This window comes from Rhododendron vialii, chromosome 2a (genome assembly GCF_030253575.1).
Source record: "Rhododendron vialii isolate Sample 1 chromosome 2a, ASM3025357v1".
NCBI classification, from domain to species: Eukaryota; Viridiplantae; Streptophyta; class Magnoliopsida; order Ericales; family Ericaceae; genus Rhododendron; species Rhododendron vialii.
The window spans coordinates 12872779-12894164 of NC_080558.1; the positions used below are offsets into that span (position 1 = coordinate 12872779).

The window sequence follows — 21386 nt, forward strand, 5'->3', positions numbered from 1 at the left end:
AACAATTTTAATACTTTCTTTGTCCCAATTTGTTGCTCACTACGAGAAATCCCCCAATTTAATGAGTCAAAATCAAAGCCTTTGAATTGAAAGTGTACAAATCTCCAACCTTACCCTTCGAAAGTAAAAGGAGTACTCATTCAATTCAAAAGTGAGAAAGAGTGGAAAGGGTACAATTGCCAAGTCTTTGTGGCTAATTTTAGAAAGTGAGCAAACATTTTGGTATAGTTCAAAATGGAATACTGAGCAAACAAATTGGGCCAGAGGGAGTGTATGTTCCTGAAAAACTTAAAAGACAAAACGGAAAATGATACCAAAGATTGCCAACCTAAGTCATGTTCCGGCATTTCGTCGCATTTTCCAATCTTTGTATTTTTCAATCTTAACGGCAAAGTTCTTGGTTCCTTATTGAAGATTCATCTAGGTATTTGCTCGTGAGGGCCTAGGGTTGTGAATCGGATGCACTACAGGGGCTGCAGCCTGCAGGGCACATCGAAGCCGTTCAAGAGTGTTTTCAATGATTCGGATTTTTAACTCTTCCCTAGAAGAGTTTATTTTAAATTCGAACCGTTGAAAGAATGTTTGGACGGCTGTGATGTGTGCTACAAGATGTCCTGCAAAATCCCTGGATCCCGATGCTCTCCGTTCTCCGAAGGTAATGATCGAACTTGATGCAGAGGTTGTAATCAAGAATTGCTTAGCTTCCACTGACCCTCCCATTGATGTTTCGGTTATGGTACAAGACCGCTCTATTCCCAAGGATGGGTTTGTTTCTTGTACATTTAGTTTTGTTAGACGTAAGGGTAATCGGAGTGCACGTGATTATGCTAAGAAGGCCCTTTTTCACGGATTGTCCGGTTTGTGGACTTCCGTGTTGCCTTCATGAGTCCCTCTTTGTCTGATATTTAGGCGTATCAGCCTCGCAAATTAATAAAACTCTCTTTCTCGTTGGTAAAAAAAATAATACTCCATCCGTCCGTATTTGTCAGTTCACTTCCACTATTCCACACCTTAGTACATATCTTTTAGTACAAATCTTTAAAAATATGCAATATGAATCTTATTTGATAGATCTCGATTAGTTCTATTATATGAAATTTTCAAAATCATGAAACCCATTATAAATTGAAAGATATAGACAATTTAAAACATGGCACGAATGCCATGTTTGGACCAACAAACGCAGACGAATCTTAGGCCTAGCAGAAGTTTTTTGTATCCCACCGAACAGAAGTTACCTGTTGTGAAAATTTTTCTACCACTTTTACAGCTATCTTCTCTATCATGCTAGAGTTAGACTGAGGGAGCTACAGCAGGCCTAACGAGCTCCATGCCTCCATCCCGGGCTTAAAAAATAAATTCAAATCGTTCATTTGTTAGACTTGTCAAGATGGCTAAGTTTGCACAATGCCACATTAATTGGACATCGAATCATCGATACCTAAGTAACGTATCAAATGAACTTAACACTTTTGTCTTGACGACAGAAAAGAAGGTGCAACGGAGAAGTTCAGGGTTGAAGGATGAAGTGAATGCTTTGGGTCCAAGGAATGCTAATCTATCCGTCCTCAAAATCATTCCTGAGAACCAAACACAACCTTAATGTTCTATGCAGAAGGACGACCCGTATAAGTGCTTTTTGCTAGTCAGAAGCAGACATTCGAATAGGAAAAACTGCATCAGTTGAAAGACGAAAATCATCTGTAATGAAGTTCATGGAAATTCAACTCCCTTATTGGATCTGAGTTATCGACTTATCGTTAAGTTCGTGCACAAAGAAAAAAAAAAGCAAATAATTTTTCATTGACTTTGACAGTTTGAATGTTTCTGGGAAAATACTCGTACAAAACCAATTGAATTGGTGATACACGGCTTTCCAATTGTATCGATATAACAACGATGAAATCAAATACAACCCACCTGCAAAATAACTACAAACGATCCTGCACGAGAGACATCACGCAAGCTCTATCCATTCTCCAGTCCTATCACAGGCATCAGGTGACAAAAGTGTTATTGATAATGTTCATTCACATTGGTCTTGACAAAGCTCCCAAATATCTTAAGACAGTAAAATAACTATTTAACAAACCCTGTATCACAAACAAGCGAAGAAAGAAGAGTCCACAAAAGCCGAAAGTATAGACAGCTTAAAACATAAAATCCTTTGCAACTGCCAAAACAATTCTTAGCATCAGTTTAGCAGTCTTATTGTGGCGGCAATTTTAGCATAGAAAAATGAACCAAGGACCCAAGCTTTCCCCCAGTCATGCTCCATCCAATCCTTTTTCTTTTGACAAGTCGATACCTGGTCCGTTGGACTGACTAATCCGGAGGGACCAATACCAATGTCCACTCACAGGAGCTTTTCACCGTATCTCTTAAAACAAAATATAGTAGATATCTAAGATATGTCAGAAGATTATCAATTGACCGGGATGGCTAAACTGGTAGCTGAGAACCTGCCCCTTAAGGTTCTCACTTGTCTAGCCCATCACAAAGCCTCATCCGCATACAACAGTTTAAACAACATAATGAAAATTTAGAGATTCAAGTAAAGCACAGACAGAGTAATTACCTTGTGTTGCAGGTAGAAAGGTTTTGTAGGCACAAATAATTGAATGAATCATCAAACAGCATACGCCCTTTGCCAAATCTCTTCGTCCATAAAATAGTTTAAATAAAAAAATCTTATCACGCCACTCCAACTTCGAACTTGAATTATTGCTACCCACAAAGAAAACCGAGCTACTAGTCATTGTGCCGAGCTGTAGGGCTGCTTCTCTTGATCAGCTGGTTCAAACAGGATTAAAGTTTAACAAGTAATCCAAGAGAAGAGAACAAACCCAACAATGGCATCATTGGCATGTTATGCAGGTGACCCAAGATGAAAGATTAGTAATGTGTGCATTGCTAAAGCATAATTGTATCCAGTGGTGAAAAAGAGCCGATGAGAAAGAGAAGATAGGCTCAATTAAGACCTGATAATTACTTTAGGCAAAAATTACAAGACTGTAACTAATCCGAGCACTGGATGACTCCCATCCACAAAGAGGAAAACTAAAAGATCACAAGAGTTCCCTAAAAAGTGTGCATAAGGCGATGACTATGCAATGAAAGAGAGATAGAGGCAATAAAATTCTCCAAACCTTGAAGAAATACTTTTTCCGGAGTTTGATGGCTGTACGCACACATCTCTTTACCCTAATCTTGAGCATCCTATCGTTGAATATCTGCAAGAGGCACCATTTAACAAACCATCTGAACCGCAAGCAACTATTATCATAATAGAGAGAGAGAGAGAGAGAGAGAGAGAGAGAGAGAGAGAGAGAGAGAGAGTAAAATCCTAATGCATACAGAGATGTTAGAATCCCATCATGGGATCCATAACGAGACAAACAAAATCCACGATTCCATATAACGGAACTCTTAGGGCTATAAGGCTATTCCTAAGTGAACTCAAAAAAAAAAACAGCAGTACCAAATGGCTAAGCCAGGTCAATTGGCTGCAGATCTAAGACCCGGTGATCGATGGGTGTCAGGTGCAGGTAGGAGTGAAGGTTCCATACATGAGCTTATTAATGACCAGAATAGCCTCCTATGTCTCCCTATCACTCACACGTACAGTGAAATAGAAACTCAAGGTAAGCAGATTTGTCAAAAAAAAAAACTGACGACATAACTTCACCTAAATTCTTGCAGATTTGAAAACTCTAGTTCTCTCAATTTTGATTTACTAATGCAAAACTTAATTGTACCCATTCACTATGTGAGTTCATTTTGAATTTTTGCCGTCCAGAAGTTAAAATGGGTATCTTCTACGGTCCTGAAATGACCCCTATTGAAACCAACTTGCCAAACCGAATGAATTGATCAGTCGACTTCAAAAGTTGTTCGGCCGAAACTAGTTGTGCATGCTAATAAACAGATGCAGTTTGGCGGTTGGCAATGTGATTTCAAAACCCCTCAAGCAAGAAACCACAAGCATTCAACAATTGAAAACACGTGAAATGGGTGGTCAATCTAAATGCCTAGAACCGAAACCTCAGTGCAGCGCACCTACCTTTATCAGGTCATCAATTGAATTGGTCTCTCTGATGATTTTCTGGCGGTTCAGGATCAGAATTGCAGCCACACAAAAGACAGGCAATTCATCGTCACCATTCCTAGTCGATGAGACTATGGTACACATATGCAAATGATCATTTTTTGACCAGAAAGTTCTTGTCAATCCACAGAAGGGATGCATTGATGCTGGTTTGACTCCGCTGTTGACAGAGATGCAGCGTTCTCCATTTTCATGACTTGATTTTGAACCACCTTTTCTACTACGTTTTCCATCTCCATTTCCAGGGGTTTCTTCTCCCAATTCTGTACTTGATACCCTTGGAATCTGTATTACCAACGGCTCCAGGCAGTTCTCCTCTAAGTTGCAAGCAACGGATTCATCAAAATCAGCAGCCCACATCATCTGCAGCGGGAACAAACGTATTAAAACAAAAAAGTGGCATACTTAGGAATGAGACATGGACATCAATCAAGGTTAACCAAAATTTGAATTTTAGAAGGTAATATCCGAATCAGATTAGGAACACGTGTTGCAGAAGCTCCTCAGATTATTTTCACCAAACGCTGGTCCTTTCCACGAAAAAATAAAATTAAGAACACATTTTCCAAGGAAGAAAAACAACCCAACTTGAAACAGATGAAAAGAGTTTATATGTGATCTACACAACGACAGAAAAGATGAAAAGGAGTTAGATCTGATCACACAATGAAAAAAAAGATCAAGGCAAGTAGATTTGATAGAGTTCTTGCAACTGAATGCCAAGACAATGCAAGCCTCCTAATCACTCACTTCACATCGCTTTCAATATTCACTCCCAAAATATGAGTCCCAGAAGTATACTTGTGATTTGAATAGAAAGAACAACTTAACCAAGAATAGGGCATCATGCACATGTCAGTTCCTGCTTGTCAGGTGCCAGAAGTGAATTGTTGGTTTTGACGGGGTACAAAACACCAAAGTTTCCAGAACCTGGACAATCATGCCCAAGAAAACTAATCTCGACCTGAAGTAGATGAAGTACACACATACACACACAAGAATTGTACTTTGTATGGCAAGAACTGCATTATTGGTCAGATCTATTATGCCCTCACTATGTTAACATTACCACAGCCACATTAATAACTGAGAAAGACAAAATACAAGCACAAACCTCCCACATACAAAGAGCCTCATTGAAAGATAACTCCCGGCGGAAGAGTACCAACAGCATCCTGAAGGCAAAATGAAGGCTTTCAGCACCTACATGTGAAAGGTGAGCAAACATTTCTTTGTCTGTAAGCTCCAAAATACGCCAGAGTGATTGCAACTGCTTCATCACACCAGTTGGTCCTTCCATCTGAAAGTTTTCCCGCTGGGGAGGCGTGAAAATATACATAAGCAAAAGAGTATCATATTGTTTAAACCGATTTGCAAAAAGATCCGCACTGGTTAAGATATATCTTAAGCAAAAGAAGTCTCCCAAATTAAGATATACCATTCTCCTTAAAAGTGTCTCAAAGCACCAAAAAGCATCAGCATTGTCCTCAAAAAGAATGATGAAGGGCGAGAGCAAATCACTCATTCCTGAAATCAAATTTCTTAGTTATAACACGCAACAATCCTTTTTTTTTTCCAAAATGAACCAACTTAGAGCTTTGCATGGACAAGGTAGTAAGAAAACAGTTCAGTCAAAGGACAAGCCAACTACCTTGGCAGTACCCTGTGGAAGGATCAACCCAGGCATAAACAGCGAGTATATCTGACATTCGAGCTAAATTTTTTGTATCCTCATAGAACTCGAGATGACCATCAGTTCTAACCACATCAACAACTGAGAAAGAGCGAGCTCGTTAGACTAGAACATAGCAAATCTACTGCATAAATCGCAGATTGCTACTTTCTGTCAAGAAATAGAATATTGCATGTCTCATTTACCAATTCGGTGCAGTGTCCAAAGCCATTCTGATACCCTGTCTTCGCTAACAGGCTCCCCTGCATCCATAAACGGTGTTTCTTGCACGTCCGATATTCTTAGTCTGTTTACTATCTCTGTTTTGTACTCCAGATTATTGGACTGAGATAGAGGTTCCTGGACATCAGGGCGGTCCATCTCAACTTCACAGTTAAAAGGAAATGAGACAGTGTTAGAAGGCGAACCATCGGGTTCCACAACTAGATCTACATTGCCGTCAATCTGAAAACTATGCATATGATCATCTTCGTATCGCAATTTCCGCCGTGTAGAAAGTCTATTATCATGCAACTCGTGTCCTTTCCTATCATTGCCATTGCCACTATTCTCGAACAAATTTGTAACAGGTAATGGAGGAAAATCAAAATAACTCTCTGTATATTGTGATCCATTTCCTTCACTCCCGAGTTCTGGGGAATGACAGTTGTATGGACCAGAAGTAGGTATAAAACCGGATGAGCCGTACGCTGCACTATCTGTGCTTCCTCGAACACTGATGAGGTCACCCGAATCACTAGAGCTTTCCCTTTCACACGCATATGGTGTATCTGTGCAATTATTATCCCAATCACAGTAATTCTCTAGAAGGTTCACATTATCTGAAGTGTTTCTACTTTTGTCCTCAGCTTCACTTCTTCCGCCATCTTTGGACACCGTCCTCATATCCATGACTTTGGACCCCACGGCATAGGCAAGGGTACCTGTACCTATGCTTGAATGCATCATCTGACATTGCTTGATAAGATCATTGTAACGCTCCCTGCATGCAGAATTTTGATAAAGCTGTTCAATATAATTCAATAGGTACTACCAAGGGATTAGCAGCTTTCCAAACCCTAAAAGCTTGTATTGATGTAAGTCCCTAACGGAGTTAATGAATACTGATATGGGTATTGGTTGTGGAAGTTGGCACGCATCTAGGGGTCAGAGCTCCATAAACCCTTGGCCGTATGGTATCGACATGAATTCTAAATTTAGTACATGTATAGGGACACATTGTAAACTTGTATTGATGTAATATATTATCTAGTATTCTGAAAAGACATTCCAAGTGAAGGAGATCGGAATTTCCATCTCTGATCCATGCAAATGGCTGGAATTGTTTTTGATATCGATTATCTTCTCCTTAAAAGTTACTCACTCGGATATGAGTGTTGGGCACAAATCCCATACCTTTAGCCCTATTACCCTCGTCATATCATTGGCCCTTCAAGCCTACATTACATGGACTCTTCTATATGCTTATATTTCCCGTGTCCCAAACTCACAACTTGGGAAGCGTATGGAATAAATGTAACAACTCATGACTGGTTATGCATCCACCCACCGAGAATATTTAGTAATCCCATAAGCTAGTTATCAAAGCTAGGCTTTTGGAGACTTTCTTGATTTATGGCCCTGTTGTTTGTGCCTTAAGCGCACCTCGTTTCATTGTGATCCTTGTGATATGGTTCCTTTGTTTACCTATCCACGTGCGGGTCAGGAGTCGCATGGTCGGGGGAGTGTAAGACCTTGTCCCGCATTAGTTAATTACAACCTCCAAAACTAGTATATGAGCTTGGGTAGCCTCTCCACTCATTGCTAATTGGTTTTGAGTTGGATGCTTTAAATGATCAAAATATCATCACAAAGAGCATGAACATCATATAAATGTAATGACTTAATGGCGTTTCTCGAATCCTTCATCTCATGTAAAAATGATTCCCATAAATTCAGGGTCGAGACAAGTATCTGTGCTGTTGGCATAGACAGTTCGACAAATACATAGCCGTGACAAAGATGTGAAAAGAGGAAAATGAGGACATTCTTCACTCCGAACAACCAGACATCAAAGAAACAAAGCTTCTAAGAGCATCTCCACTGCACCCTTCATTTCTCCATTTGAGAGGACCATTTTTGGAGGAAATACAATTCCAACCCATCCTCCATTTGAGAAGATGAAGTTTGGTACTCCGACTTTGGAGGATGGAGAAAAAATTGGTACCATTTTGTTCATCAAATTAGTGTTGATACATTTGTTCAAAATAAGACCAATATTGAGTATGTTTTTTTTATAAAATTAGAAAAATGAGAATTTGAATGTTGGAGGGAAACTGATGAAGTTTGAGGTTTGGAGTGAGTTTTTAAAGAAATAGAGGTAGAAATAGAGTTTTGGGTTGGAGTTAGATTTCCTCCAAAATTACTTTTGTAATAAAATACATTATTTTGATACTCTCAAATGGAGGAATGGGGGCAAAAATGGAGAATTGGATTGGAGATGCTCTAAGATTGACTAAAAAAACATCAAAGCAATCTTCCTCAAAAGCTCACGGAACGCCAAAAAATGGGCTCCTAAAAACATTAATGTTTACCTTTTCCTATGTTCATTTTCCAAGTGGGCTGTTCTATGTCAACATTAAATTACAAGTAGAAAATTTATCTGCAGTTCAATGCAATAGAAAATTGAAGGGGCTATACCTCCGGGCACTTCTCAATTGCCTTCTATACTCAGCAGTGCTGCTTAAAGTGTAACATCCCAGAAGGAATTCCCAAACTTCTGGCCTTATAGATGGATCCACACCCTACAAAATGAGAGAGTAAATTTAATGACTAGCAAGTTACTCGCATAAACTTCCCTGGAGAAGAAAACTCATAATTTCTCATGATGTAACAGTCAAATTGAATAATACAAAGTGCGATAGAATTGTAAAGCAACACAACTCAAGCCAAACCAATGATAAGTGAAATCAAATAAATCAAAAAGACCAGTCAAACGAAGGATATAAACTTTTTTGGGAGGGACAGAAACCAAAAGTTTTATCAGATAAAATATGACACAGAGCAAGACGAGATAGGATTCATAAAAGTACATTAACTGGGGAAGGGAAACAAAAACGAGACAAAGGAAAAAAAAAAAATGAAGGTGGATAATAGTCCGTCTCTAAAGAAAAACCTTTTCGTCTTCTTACTGTCAGCCTCTAAAGAAACCTGAGCGGAAGACCTCTTTTACTAGTGTCTAGGCTTGCTCATCAGTCACCACCATCATTTGGCAGTTGGCATCCAAATGAAATCCACATCCAAAGAATTCACACGCCATAAAAGACAATACCAACTTACCTGGAAAAACTTGAGAACGTACTGCCACCAGGTGTTTTGCAAAGCATGTTTTAGTTCAACCAGATTCAGTAGCTATACGTTCTGTGAGCATTAAATTTAAGTTCATTTTCTCTGCAAAAACAACCAAAGAGAATTTCCTCATGAATTTTCTTTACGCTATTTTTGATCTATCAAGGGGCTGTATGTTTAGTAAAATTCCCCAATAAATTCGTGTCCTTTTCTAACACCATATTCAGGTTCTAAATCGCAACACAGACTACGTATTGGTGATGCCACCTAGTATCAACCCACATCGCACAACATCGACAGATCTACAAGTAAATATCGGCGTTGAAGATCCGAAAAAACCCATTAGTATGGATTGATGTGAATCATCTGATGTGACGACCAATACCCAGAACCATGACCATATCCCATGCCAATTTTTCCTTCATTTCCCAATCAACCCTATGATACAAAAAATAAAAATGAACAAACGGAAAAAGATTCTAGGATGGAAAGTACCATGTTGGCTCTCAGATATGGCATCAAGGCTTAGGAGAGCACCAATCTCTAGATGCATTACGTAATGCATTGTCGAGAAGTAAATGACGGTGTGATCGATGAGAGCACCTTGATATCTTACTTTTACATTATATTGAAAAGTTCAAAAAATGGATAACCCATTCCGAATGTGGCCAAACCTTCAATATAGATGTCACCATCTTCCTCAAATAAGCAACAAAACAAAATGAACACTAAGCTTTCTCATCCTCGATTAATGTAACTCAGCTCTAGAGACGAAGACAAACTCTTATCGGTTGGAGTGCCGCTTGAACAAGTTAGCCACCCGATGAAAGTCCCCGCTACATTTTTGGAAGTGCGCCAGCAATAGTTTCCAGTACGAGTAGCAAGCATCCATATTATGTCACGTCAATGCCTATTATGCAGTAGACTTGATCCTACCTTTTGGTCTTTACTTTGTCCATGTCCTCTACACAAACCTAAACACGTTTGCCATTCACTTTCGAACCATTCTTAGCTCTGGCTCCTTGCTGACAACCACAAAAGCAACCTCCTAAAACTTTTCTTTTGCTCTTTTTACTTCTTTCACCATTGTTGCCCTGCCCTGCTCCTCTCCTACCGCAAATCTGAATATAGTTGATCTCATCATTGCATAAATCACACTCAAACTCTTTGTCGGAAGATGAAGCATGACAACTATTGAGAAGTAAATAGGTGATTCGGCTGCTATTCCCGATTTGCAACCCACAATAAAAAATAAAAAAAAAATTATTGTTAACCAATGGAAAAAGTTGCCGCTTGCCGGGGTAACTATCCCTGGCACTATCAAAAAATAATTGGGGAAATTTCATCAAGCATTTATTGGAAGCCATGATTGATCGTCTAACTTGTTCAAGTAACACTCTTCCTGTGCATAAGCATGTTTTCGTATCTAGAGCTTCGATATACTTGCCATCAAGATGCGTTTGTTTTTGCTTTGTTGTTTATTTGAGGAAGATGTGACATCTTTGTTGAACAGTTGGCCAGATAAGGAAGGGGATAATCAGTTTTCGAAGAACTCAACTAAATGGGAAAAGTAAGGCACAGATTATTTTATCAAGAGCTGGTTTTACCGTCTCCCATGTTCAAAAATGATAAAGGTCCTCTAAGGGATACCTAGCACTCTAGCAGCTTAAGCAAAAAAAACTCTCCATCAATAAAAAGACTCAAGTTTGAGTCTTCTTAACTAAGATACCATAAGGAAAGAAACCTTCAGCTTAGAGCAACAACGATGGGAGAACATCTCAAGTGAAATATATCCTCAACTAGACAATTATCACCACTAACTGGACATAGGTAGATTTTCGTTTGCCTAGGATACCAGAGTAGCAATGCCAATATTGCGTTCTTGAATATCCAATTGTAACTTCATGAACACCCCATCCAAACGCTAAACACCATAATGCAAAAATTCATGGGCTATTAATTGAACAATTGCTTGAGCAAGTACTTCAAGTAGTTAAGTGATGGACATGTCATCGTCCAAAGTGCCCAAAGCATGTCATGTTCTATGAAAAAAATCAACATAAGGATAACCTTGGAAGGGGGTAACACATTTTTGGGAGTGTATAACGACTAAAGAGTATGGTCAGCATCCGAAGAATTAAATTATACAATACTACTCAGCAATTGAGGAACAAGCTAAGGCTATGCTTGGTATGCATAAAGAGAACGAGTTTCAGATCGAAACGAAGAGGGGAAGGGAATGCAAGGTGAAAAACGAGTAGAATGCTGTTAAAACATCCAACTCAAAACCAAGTGGCAATGAGTGGAGAGGCCGCCCAAGCTCATATACTAGTTTGGGAAGAGATAATTAACTGATGTGGGACAAACTCCAACACCATTACTTTTCCACAGCCTCTTTCTTGGTTAATAACCAAAGCAAATCTCACCACTAAGCTTGGGCATACCCCACCTAACAAGAGCAAAGACAACAGGAAAATATAAACTCAAACCAACTGTCCGAGCAGCAAAACGACATGCCAAACAGCCCAAACGAAAACCTCTCGTATCTCTACTATTCCCCAGTTTACTGTCATTCCAATTCTGATTTGTTGTACTAAATGTAGGAAAGGGAATGAGAAGGTCGAATTTGCAAGCCATTGGCCTGAACTACACTTAACCAAAGATAAGCATTTGCGGGAAGTCATGAAAATAAGCTGGAAGAGGAGATCATTCCATACGACTGAACAGATGAAGAAAGGATAAGCAAGTATAGAATCACCTTGTGTATTTCCTTCTCTTGGATACAAAGATGGATTCATAAACTAAGCGATTAAAACTTCCTCAATCAGATGGCATAAAACAGGCCCATATAATTGTGCTTTAAAATATCACTTAGTATGCAAGCACTTAATAAGATATGCCAAGGTAATACAAACACATTTGTAGAATAAGGTATCAATGCTACCAAAGATTCAAATTATGGCAAAAGTTGAAGTTCAAAGAAACTTATACAAGCCAATTGCACTACGCATGAGATTGTCCAGAAAAAATAAAGAACGCCTAAAAAATCACTAGAGTTTGAGAAGCTATTATGGAGATAACAATAAGAACTATTCATAGCAAATAAAGATTAAACATAAAGAATAGCTTTTGAGTCTAGAATGATGCCATGGATGCATTTATACAGGCTGCCACATGGGAATGTATGGGTTCACAAGATGTGGATAAAGACCAAAAAATGCATAATGCCACCATAAAGTAAGCTCTTGTGGAGATTTATACAAATGACACCAAACAAACAAACTAACCCCAAGAGTAATCCACTTCAGTGCTTTGTGGAAACCAAAAACTTTCCCATCATTATCAAAGGTGGCCTGCCACTTGTCTGGATTAAGCATTCTACTGATCTGCATCACCACAAACAGGGAGATGAATGGACGACAGGAAGGCATCTGACTTCTATTGCTGCAGTTATTTGGAAATGATTGATTATTCGGGAGAGACAAAATAATGCCTAGATACCATTATATGACACAATCCAAAACTGCAAAAAGAAACAAGGTGCTTGACTTGAGTCTCTGTGACCATGTGACGGCAATGTATATAAGATGCCCACAGATGAATGCGAAAGGACAGCCTTATTTCATCAAATGACTTGGTAACGATACTTGAATCCCTGGCTTAAGGTGTTCCAACTCTTCCATCCATTGTCAAAGTCACAATACGTTATGATAAGAAAAAGTAAATGTCGATATTGTTCCAATTTACTAATATCAAAGCACAGAGCAAACATTTTTTTTTGATAAGTAAATAATCATATAAGAGAAGGCATTAAGGGAATGCCGATCGTATACAAGAAGGCCACGAGAAAAAAAGGCCTTATACACTTCCAAGAGAAAAGAAAAGCTCAAACCAACCTAAACCCTATACACTTCACAGAGCAAACATAATAAGTAACGACGTATAACATTAATCAAAGAATGAAGTTTTTCAGTGTTCTTTACAGTTGTAACAACCTTTATATGTGGTTGATGAAGACAAGGCTCCCCAATGTCGCGAACCATAGAACTGACTCGATGTAGATTCACTGTCCCGACTTTTCCACAAATCCATTGCTTGTAATTTTCTTCAACAAGAGACATCAGCAGCCTCCCCCTCTCCCCTTCTACCCAACTCCACGCTTTTCAACTTGTTAACTCTGCAATCAACATGCAACCAAATACTCAAAACTCTCACCCAAAGAAAAGGGTAAAACAAGCGTCCGATCAACAAGATCGACAAATGAATTATGACGCCAAAGACAATTTTTTTTCCCTAAGTAAAAGGATGGGAAGGGGCAACTAGTGTCGCCTCCCACTATGGAATGTTCAACTGCGACTACCTATCTCAATTACGGTCGTCACCACAGGGCGCTCTTGCGAGTTGACCACTGCCCGAGGGAGGACAACCTGCCACCATAGCCCCACCAAGGTACGAGTGGAGGGCCCTTGGGCCCTCCTACCCACAAATGAGATTCAAACCCAAGACCGTGTGGGAGTAAACTTCCTTCACCCCGGCTCCTTGGCCATCTCAGAAACCAAATAAACAACCAAATCGGGGCTCAAACCACGGCGGACTATCTCATCAAGCCGGGGAAAATAAAAAAAAACGAATCTTAAAACCTAGATAGCGAAAACAAGTACTTACAACATTCCATCTTTTAAAAATGTACCAGAATTTGGGAAGTCTGATTGTGAAGAAGTTGAATCTTCCAACCACGGTGTAATTACTTCTATTCCCGCATTCACCGCATTGCAATTTCTCCGGATATTCTGTCTCTCTCCCTCTCTCTCTAAAACCCTAAAACCCGAGAATCTGTTCAACTGTTTCCGATTGATCAAACAGATCCAAATTCCAATTCCAGCCCCAAATTGTAACTCTATATCAACACGATCGAACTTATAAATCAACTATTTGGCCGGCGATCCGAATTGTATTTTATGTCCCGTGTGTACCACGACATACACTTCCATTATACCCTGTATACATACAAATCATACGTATTATATGTTTGTGCATACAAAAACATAAATACACACACATATATATTCTTAGAGAGAGAGAGAGAGAGAGATTGACCATGACGTGAGTTGGAAATCGATCGAAAGAGCTTCGTCGCCATTGACAGAGACATAGCGTGTCTTCGATCGCTTTCGCTTCGCCTGAAATTTGTTTATTTTTTCCTGCGTTTCCTAATTTCTACTCAGAAATTCATAAAAAATGAAATAAAGAATTGTTCTAGTACGGGTGGTCTAACAATAATATCCTAGATTTACCTGTCGGATTAAAAAATAAAAATAAAAACTCCTAGATTTACCTGCATAAAATACACTGACCCTCCTCCTAAAGAAAAATAATCATGGTGCCCCAAACTCTCTAAAATCACACATTTTTCTTTCTTTTTTTTCCCAATATTCTATACATCAGCGGAGTTAGCGAAGAGTTAGTAAGTTAGTCCACATGGAATCCAGAGACTGTCCATAGTCATGAACCCCAACCAACAACCACTCAAGGGGCTTGAATCGCAGCCTTTACTAAAAAAGGCGGTCGGTGATGCTAACTGAGCCAGGAGCTCATTTGCCTAAAATCACACGCTCGCACGGCCCACGACTAAATGTGTGGTGCTACTAGCCTGATTAAAAAAAATAAAAGGTGTTCTGCTAGAGCGCTCTAGGATATCACGTGACGGTACTCTAAGAGCACTAAATAATTACTCCCTCCTAAGGTTTTTGATGAAATACAAAATTTATAGTACGTACTTTTTTCGCAATACTACCGCGGGCACGCGTTAAACACATTGTACATATTTTTCAACGATGCTGCTCTTCGCATATAGCAAGACATAGAAGTTTTGCCAAAATAGGACAGGGCTCCATGGTTTATCTCTTTTTCCGTCATTACTCATTACGGAGAGGAGCTGCCAAACAGGCAAAAGGTAGGGTTAACACAATTCTACGTTCTACTATCTATAATTTACGGGCAACATGACCTGTTTAATCTACATGCATGATTACAGCCTGCTCTGGACCTTTTTGTTTTTGGTTTTTTTTGTCCACTGTTTTTTAAGTGAAATTATGGTTAAAAAATTAAGTGCTCCAATTTTAATCGTAATGAATTTCATTGTGTACAAATCTAAGCAATTAATTAGTTATTGTTCATAACTAATTTCAAGAAGTGCCTATGTCCTCTACCATCTTAATATCTCTATGATTGCTCTTTAATTACCAATTACTAAGATTTAAAGATAATTCTTTAAACTTGCATTTGACTTCGAACACCACTTAACATTATCGAGCCAACCATAAGCATAATTTTTCCTATTTTATATCATAGTTTTCTATAAGCCTGCCAAATATATTTTTTAATCACTTCCAATTTTCTCAATCATTTGAACTAGGTCACCTCCATCATCGGCGCGTCAGATTTGTCGCTAGTTCTGTCAATCTCCTCCAATCGATTAGTCTATTTTGTAGTTATCAAATTGACAATTGGGATTGGTTTGCATAATTCGAGTACTATGTCTTAATTTTAATATTGTGAGTCCCGCATCAACTGCTAATTCGACGGTTTGGGTCCCAATCTTATTACCTAAATTGGCAGGTCGCATTATTCAATATGGTGATCCCGTAAGATCGCTTCAATGCTATTTAATGGTTTTTTTTACAATCGTTTCAAACCTACGCTGTCGCCGGTCGGGATTGAAAAAAACTATACTAATTTTTTTTATCTGAAGTCCATGAAATGACGAAAGAAATGTAATTGTAGCTTTTAATAAGATTCTCTTTTATGCCATTCCAAATGAAAAAAGTTAGGGTTGGAATTTTAAGATGTCATCAATGATTAAATATTTTGACTTTTGCTCTTTCTTGAAATTGGCCACAGCAACTTTCTAACAAGGCATCGATCGATTATATTGGTGATATTTCCATCAGAGTTGGTTTATTAAGATCCTTATCTTATCCGATTCCTCCGCAATGATTTTGAAATGTGAAGTTACAGTTTGACCTTTTAAGATGTGATCAATGAATAGATTTTTCAAATTTTGATATTTTTATCTGAGTTGGTTTATAAAGATCCTGTATTATCCGGTTCCTCGGGCGATGATTGAAAAGCGAAAAGTTATGGTTTGACCTTTTAAGGTGTGATCAATGATTAGATATTCGAAATTTTGCTTTTTCTTGAGATTTCTCATAGGGCTTAAACTCCATGATTTATTTTTATATATAGGATGACAAACTATATATAAAAATAAAATTATGCACGACTGAAATCTTGAACACCCTCGTCTGCATTGCAAAAGGAAGAAGTACTGAAACGTGTGTTTCCATTTGTTTCAATATTTGATCGCAGTTCTTCTCTTTTGGAAATAAATTTGGTTTGAACTAAAACCACAAGAAATTTAAATTTGTCGATCTTGGTATCGACTGTTGTCTTGGTATAGAAAAGATTTTGAATTAGTATTTGGGAAGACATATGATTTCATGTGCAAAAATATATAACAAAATTTCAAAATCGTGATAAAAACATTTTTTCGGAACATGAGAGAAGTATACAAAGATAGATTGGATGATAATGAGAGGAAAACATTTATTTGCTGCAAAAATTTACTCTAAAAAATGTAGTTTTTGTACTCTATGTAGCGGTTTTATTTTGGAGACGAACATGCATCTTTTGAATTGCAAAACTAACTCACATGATTGCATTAAATTGCATATACAATACATTGATGCTTTGTTTTATTTTGGAGACGAAATTGCTTTGTTTGGGGAGAAAGACGAGAGAAAATATAAATATCTAGAAGTGTGAATAGTGTAATTTAATTTCCCTTTCAATTTTCTTCCATTTTCCCCTCTCTTTTTCTCTCACCTTCATCTCAACTCCTAAACAAAGCATGAATGTGACGTCAGATGTTGCCTCGCAGATTTCTACCGGAAAATAGACGGAAAGTTAGAAATTGGGTCACCATGAAACAACCAGAAAGTTGGGGGGGTTAAGTGTAACTTAATTACCCTTCAACCCCATCAATACAACTATACAAGATATTTAAACAATTCGCATGTGAGTTCATAAACATCACAGTTTTTTACTTTCTAATCATTGCAACATTTCCATTGTCAATGTTATCCGGACCCTTTTACAATAAGTATTTCAATGTATGCAATTAAGTACTCCATCTGTCCCCAAAATAAGAGTTCAGCACTCTATTTTGGAATGTAATTTTTTTTTTTTGCCAACAGTATAAACCAATTCATTGATACTCAAAACGAAAAAACAAATCAAATGGCGTATCCACCCTTATACAAAGGCGTGGATAGCCAATCCGGTGAATATACCTCCCAAGTGGAGACACCTATACATCCATAAACCCTACTAGAGACAATGACCCGCTCCATTACCACTACGTTTAACAAAACTAAACTCACACACCCGAAAGTCACATGCCAATCTCCTAATATCCTCCACAATAATTTCAATATTACTGTGAATAGCCAATTCCCCTTTGATCATCCAAATAAGGTTCAAAGATTCACCATCGAAGTGAGCTCACGCAATTTCCCTTTGGGATGTACCTTAATAAGTATATCTATTTGGAAAAGTTAAAGGGTAAAGAGTAAATCCATGTAAAAGGGAAGGATAATTTTGAAAAGTGAATGTAAAAATTGATGTGAAAGTTGTAATGATAATACATCCTTAATAAGTTGGAATGATGTAGCTGAACATTTAGAAAAGAACGGAGAGGGATTAATTGTTACTGACCTTTTGTTATGTTACAGTTTACTCTCCTTGTAGTTTATTGCTAAACAATATTATATGTAGATCAAAGCCCTTATTTACCGGGGACTTTGGATCAGTGCTATGCACCGCTGCGCACTTTTGAGCTGTCGGATCGTGCATCCGACGGCTCGGATCTCATCTCGGCAACACACCGCTGCGCACTTTTGAGTTGTCGGATCGTACATCCGACGGCTCGAATCTCATCTCGGCAACTACTGCGGAGCACCATCTTCCAATTCATTTACTGGTAAGGTGGGAAAGTACAGTAAGTCTACACACAATTTTTTTGCACACAAATTTTGCACAGATCATGATGTGGGACTCACTACGGATCCCACACAAATAATTCGAGCCGTTCATTAAATGTAAAATATTTTTTCAAAGACTTCCGGAAAAAAATCAGCTAAATCCGAAACTTATAAGTGTTTGATCCAATCATCTAAATTTTCATTATCTGAAAGTTTTAATGAAAAATTAGATGATTGGATTAAGTACCTATAGGTATCAGATTGAGCTGATTTTTTGACTGGAGGCTTTGAAAAAATATTTGACATTTAATGAACGGCTCGAATCTTTTGTGTGGAATCCGTAGTGGGTAGTGGATCTTACACCATCGTGATCTGTGTATAATTTATGTGCAAAGGAAAATGCTACCTACAAAGAAAAAAAACCCTTAAAATACCCTTAAAACATGATGTTATTGTGGGATCCACCTATCCAATCAAACTCATTAAATCTTTTTTTGTTTTATTCTTGGGCCAGGCCCTCTTTCTGCATTCTCTCTCTCATCTTCATGTACAACTTGCAGTTCTGTTTTCCAATTTAATTTCGCCGCTAAACCGGCGACATCCACCACCACCGCCGACTCCCACCACTACCACCGGCGGCCGCCACCACACCGGTGACCAATCCTTCACACACCACAGCATGCGAAAAGCGCGACACCACCAGCACGCGAAAATTGCGACAACAAATTCCATGATCTCTCTCTCTGGGTTGTCGATAACCCAACAATTTCTATCGATTCTACCTTAATTTCACTATAACTTGTTCAAACCACAAAAAAAGGGTTTGGGAAATTGGGGATTTTTTGGTCGAACCCTAATTATGTATTTCTGGTTCCATATTTGACGATTATATATACGAAAATTTTCATCAAGAACAATCATCAAAATTTGGTTCCATATTTGACGATTGATACATACCAAAATTTGCCGTCGTGGATCAAGAGATTTTTTGATCAAGTCATGTGAGTGCAAAAGGTAATTTAGAGTAGAAGAAGGGCTGTTTTGGAGCCCTGTTTAGCGCGAAAATGGAAGTATTTTGGAACCTCTGTAGCGCCAAAATGAAAGAAGTCAGATGGTCCCCCTCCCCTTTTGGAGGGTTTACACGAAGAGGAGAGAGAGAGAGAGAATGAGGGCCTGGCCCGATAATAAAACAAAAGAAAATTCAAATGAGTTTGGTTGGATGAGTGAGTTCTACAATGACATCATGGTTTAAGGGTATTTTAAGGGCCTTTTTTCTTTGTACGTAGCAGTACCCATGTGCAAAAATCTGTGTGTAACAGTGTTGGGGAAAGTATTGACTTGTCCAAAGTAGCATTACAAAAACCAATCCAACCCGAAAGTGAAAGTCGAAGGTAAAAAGTCTGGACTGCCACTGTGTAGTTTCCCACTTTCTGATAGTCTATCAGTAGATCTCTACACTTTTGGATAAATTTTCTAGTGCCGAGCATATATATCCCGCGTGGTGTCCACTCGGTACTTTCGAACCGTTCGATATATTTTTGGACGGCTCAAGTTGAAATCTTATATCTCCTCTTTCTCTTTCTAAATCCGAGCTATCCAAAATCGCACCGGACAACTCGGATGTGCCGAGCGGGCACCACGTGATACCCACCTGGCACTGAAAAAATTCTCACTCTTTTAAACAAGTAAACTACGAAGTAGGCCCAAGGAAAGTGCATCACTTGCTTTAGCCCCACCCAACCCCCCACAAATGAAAGGCCCATGTTGAAGACATGTCATTAATGTTTCCAAAAGTATGATTTCTTTAAAATAATAGAGGAATATAGTAGTAGTACACTTACACCCCTCATAATAGCATAAGAAAAAAGTGTTAGGCCCCGTTTCAGAACGTAAAAAAAAAAAAAAAAATTTAAAAAGGCAATTTCAAGCTCAAAAATTATGAACTTATTGAAATCTAAAAATATACAATATGGATTTTGTTTAAAAGATCTCGATGAGATCTTTTATGTAATGCAAAAAAAAAATTGAAAATTATTAATCATTTACATTATTTATGAGTTTGAAAATATGAAATAAGCTGCTTATTTTTTAAAAAGGTTTCTGAAACGGAGCCAGAACCACTAAATATTAATCCCTCCATCTTAAATTCCTGAGTTTAATTTTCACTTTATGAACCTCTAAAGAAACTATCTATGTCTTTTAATTTATGATTTTTTTAATATTTAATATGGATCTTATTCAACATATCTCAACTAATTTTATAAACAAAGTTTATGAAATCATAAAAAATATTTAAAAATGTGATAATTGTTTAAGTGGCACGACTGCCAAAAACCCCTATAATATGGGACGGAGGTAGTACACATTTTTGTAAATTTTACTACGATCTTATGATAGTTAAATGACCACCATTAAGAATATGTGCACCCTTTGCTCATAAGAATGGGGAGTGGTACTTGCAACAATAAACATACCGGAATTTGTGCTTCATTTGTTTTGTCTGGACATTTCTGTGGCCCTTAGGTGTTTCGGGCTTGACCCGTTTGGGTTTGTCCAAACTTGGTTGAAATCCGCTCCCCTTCTCTCCTTACTTGTTGTAACCTTTGACAAGTATCCTTAATAATTGTTTTGCCGATAAAAAAAAAAAAAAAGAGACACTAACAAGTTATGATAGGCTCTATTGGCATGTGAGTGTGTTGGTATATAATCTATATATGGATCATTGTTGTGGGTCTTAAATAGGCCCTCAGCAGTCTAAAATTGGACCAAATTAAATAGATCAAAACTGAACAGGAGCTGAATCCAAGTAATGATCCCCACTATTAAAATCCAAGTTGACATACCATTTTGCAATGTCCCAAAGCACTTGATCAAATTCGAGAAACCAAAAAGTCCACTCCTATTATTAATTAAACAAATAAAAATATCAGCTTTCCAATCACTTGATCAAATTCTCTGCCCACTTACCATTGACATTAATGTTGCATTCTTTTCTCCCACTTGCCATTGACATGAAATGACACAACTAATATAATTAATCAACCTAACATGAAATGACACAACTAATATATTTAATCTAAACTCTAGATCAAAATTTGCAATCTTATTTTTGTTGTATTGCTACTCGAAGTAACATTTTATATTCAAGAGAACCAAAAAAATCATAAGAGACAGAAACATCACAACATTTTATATTTAAGAGTCGCAGAAACATCAC

At 38.0% G+C, this 21386-nt stretch overlaps 1 protein-coding gene across 9 annotated transcripts; it reads right to left on the reverse strand.

Moving 5' to 3' along the window:
- Positions 1–1781: 1781 nt before the first annotated feature.
- On the reverse strand, positions 1782–14382 carry LOC131316846 (uncharacterized). Of its 9 annotated transcripts, none has more exons than XM_058346321.1 (13): positions 14226–14382; positions 13819–14125; positions 13124–13305; positions 12416–12514; positions 8481–8584; positions 5987–6783; positions 5760–5882; positions 5547–5635; positions 5223–5423; positions 4064–4471; positions 3150–3233; positions 2579–2793; positions 1782–1985 (listed from the first exon to the last, which is right to left on the reverse strand). In XM_058346321.1, exons 3-12 carry the CDS (start codon positions 13247–13249, stop codon positions 2752–2754), a joined length of 2073 nt encoding a protein of 690 aa, XP_058202304.1. In that variant the 5' UTR covers positions 13250–13305; positions 13819–14125; positions 14226–14382; the 3' UTR covers positions 1782–1985; positions 2579–2751. The 9 variants fall into 9 exon arrangements, with proteins under 9 accessions (XP_058202304.1, XP_058202303.1, XP_058202300.1 ...); XM_058346320.1 differs by having other exon boundaries at positions 13794–14125; XM_058346317.1 differs by having other exon boundaries at positions 1782–2061; positions 5223–5635.
- Positions 14383–21386: the final 7004 nt, after the last annotated feature.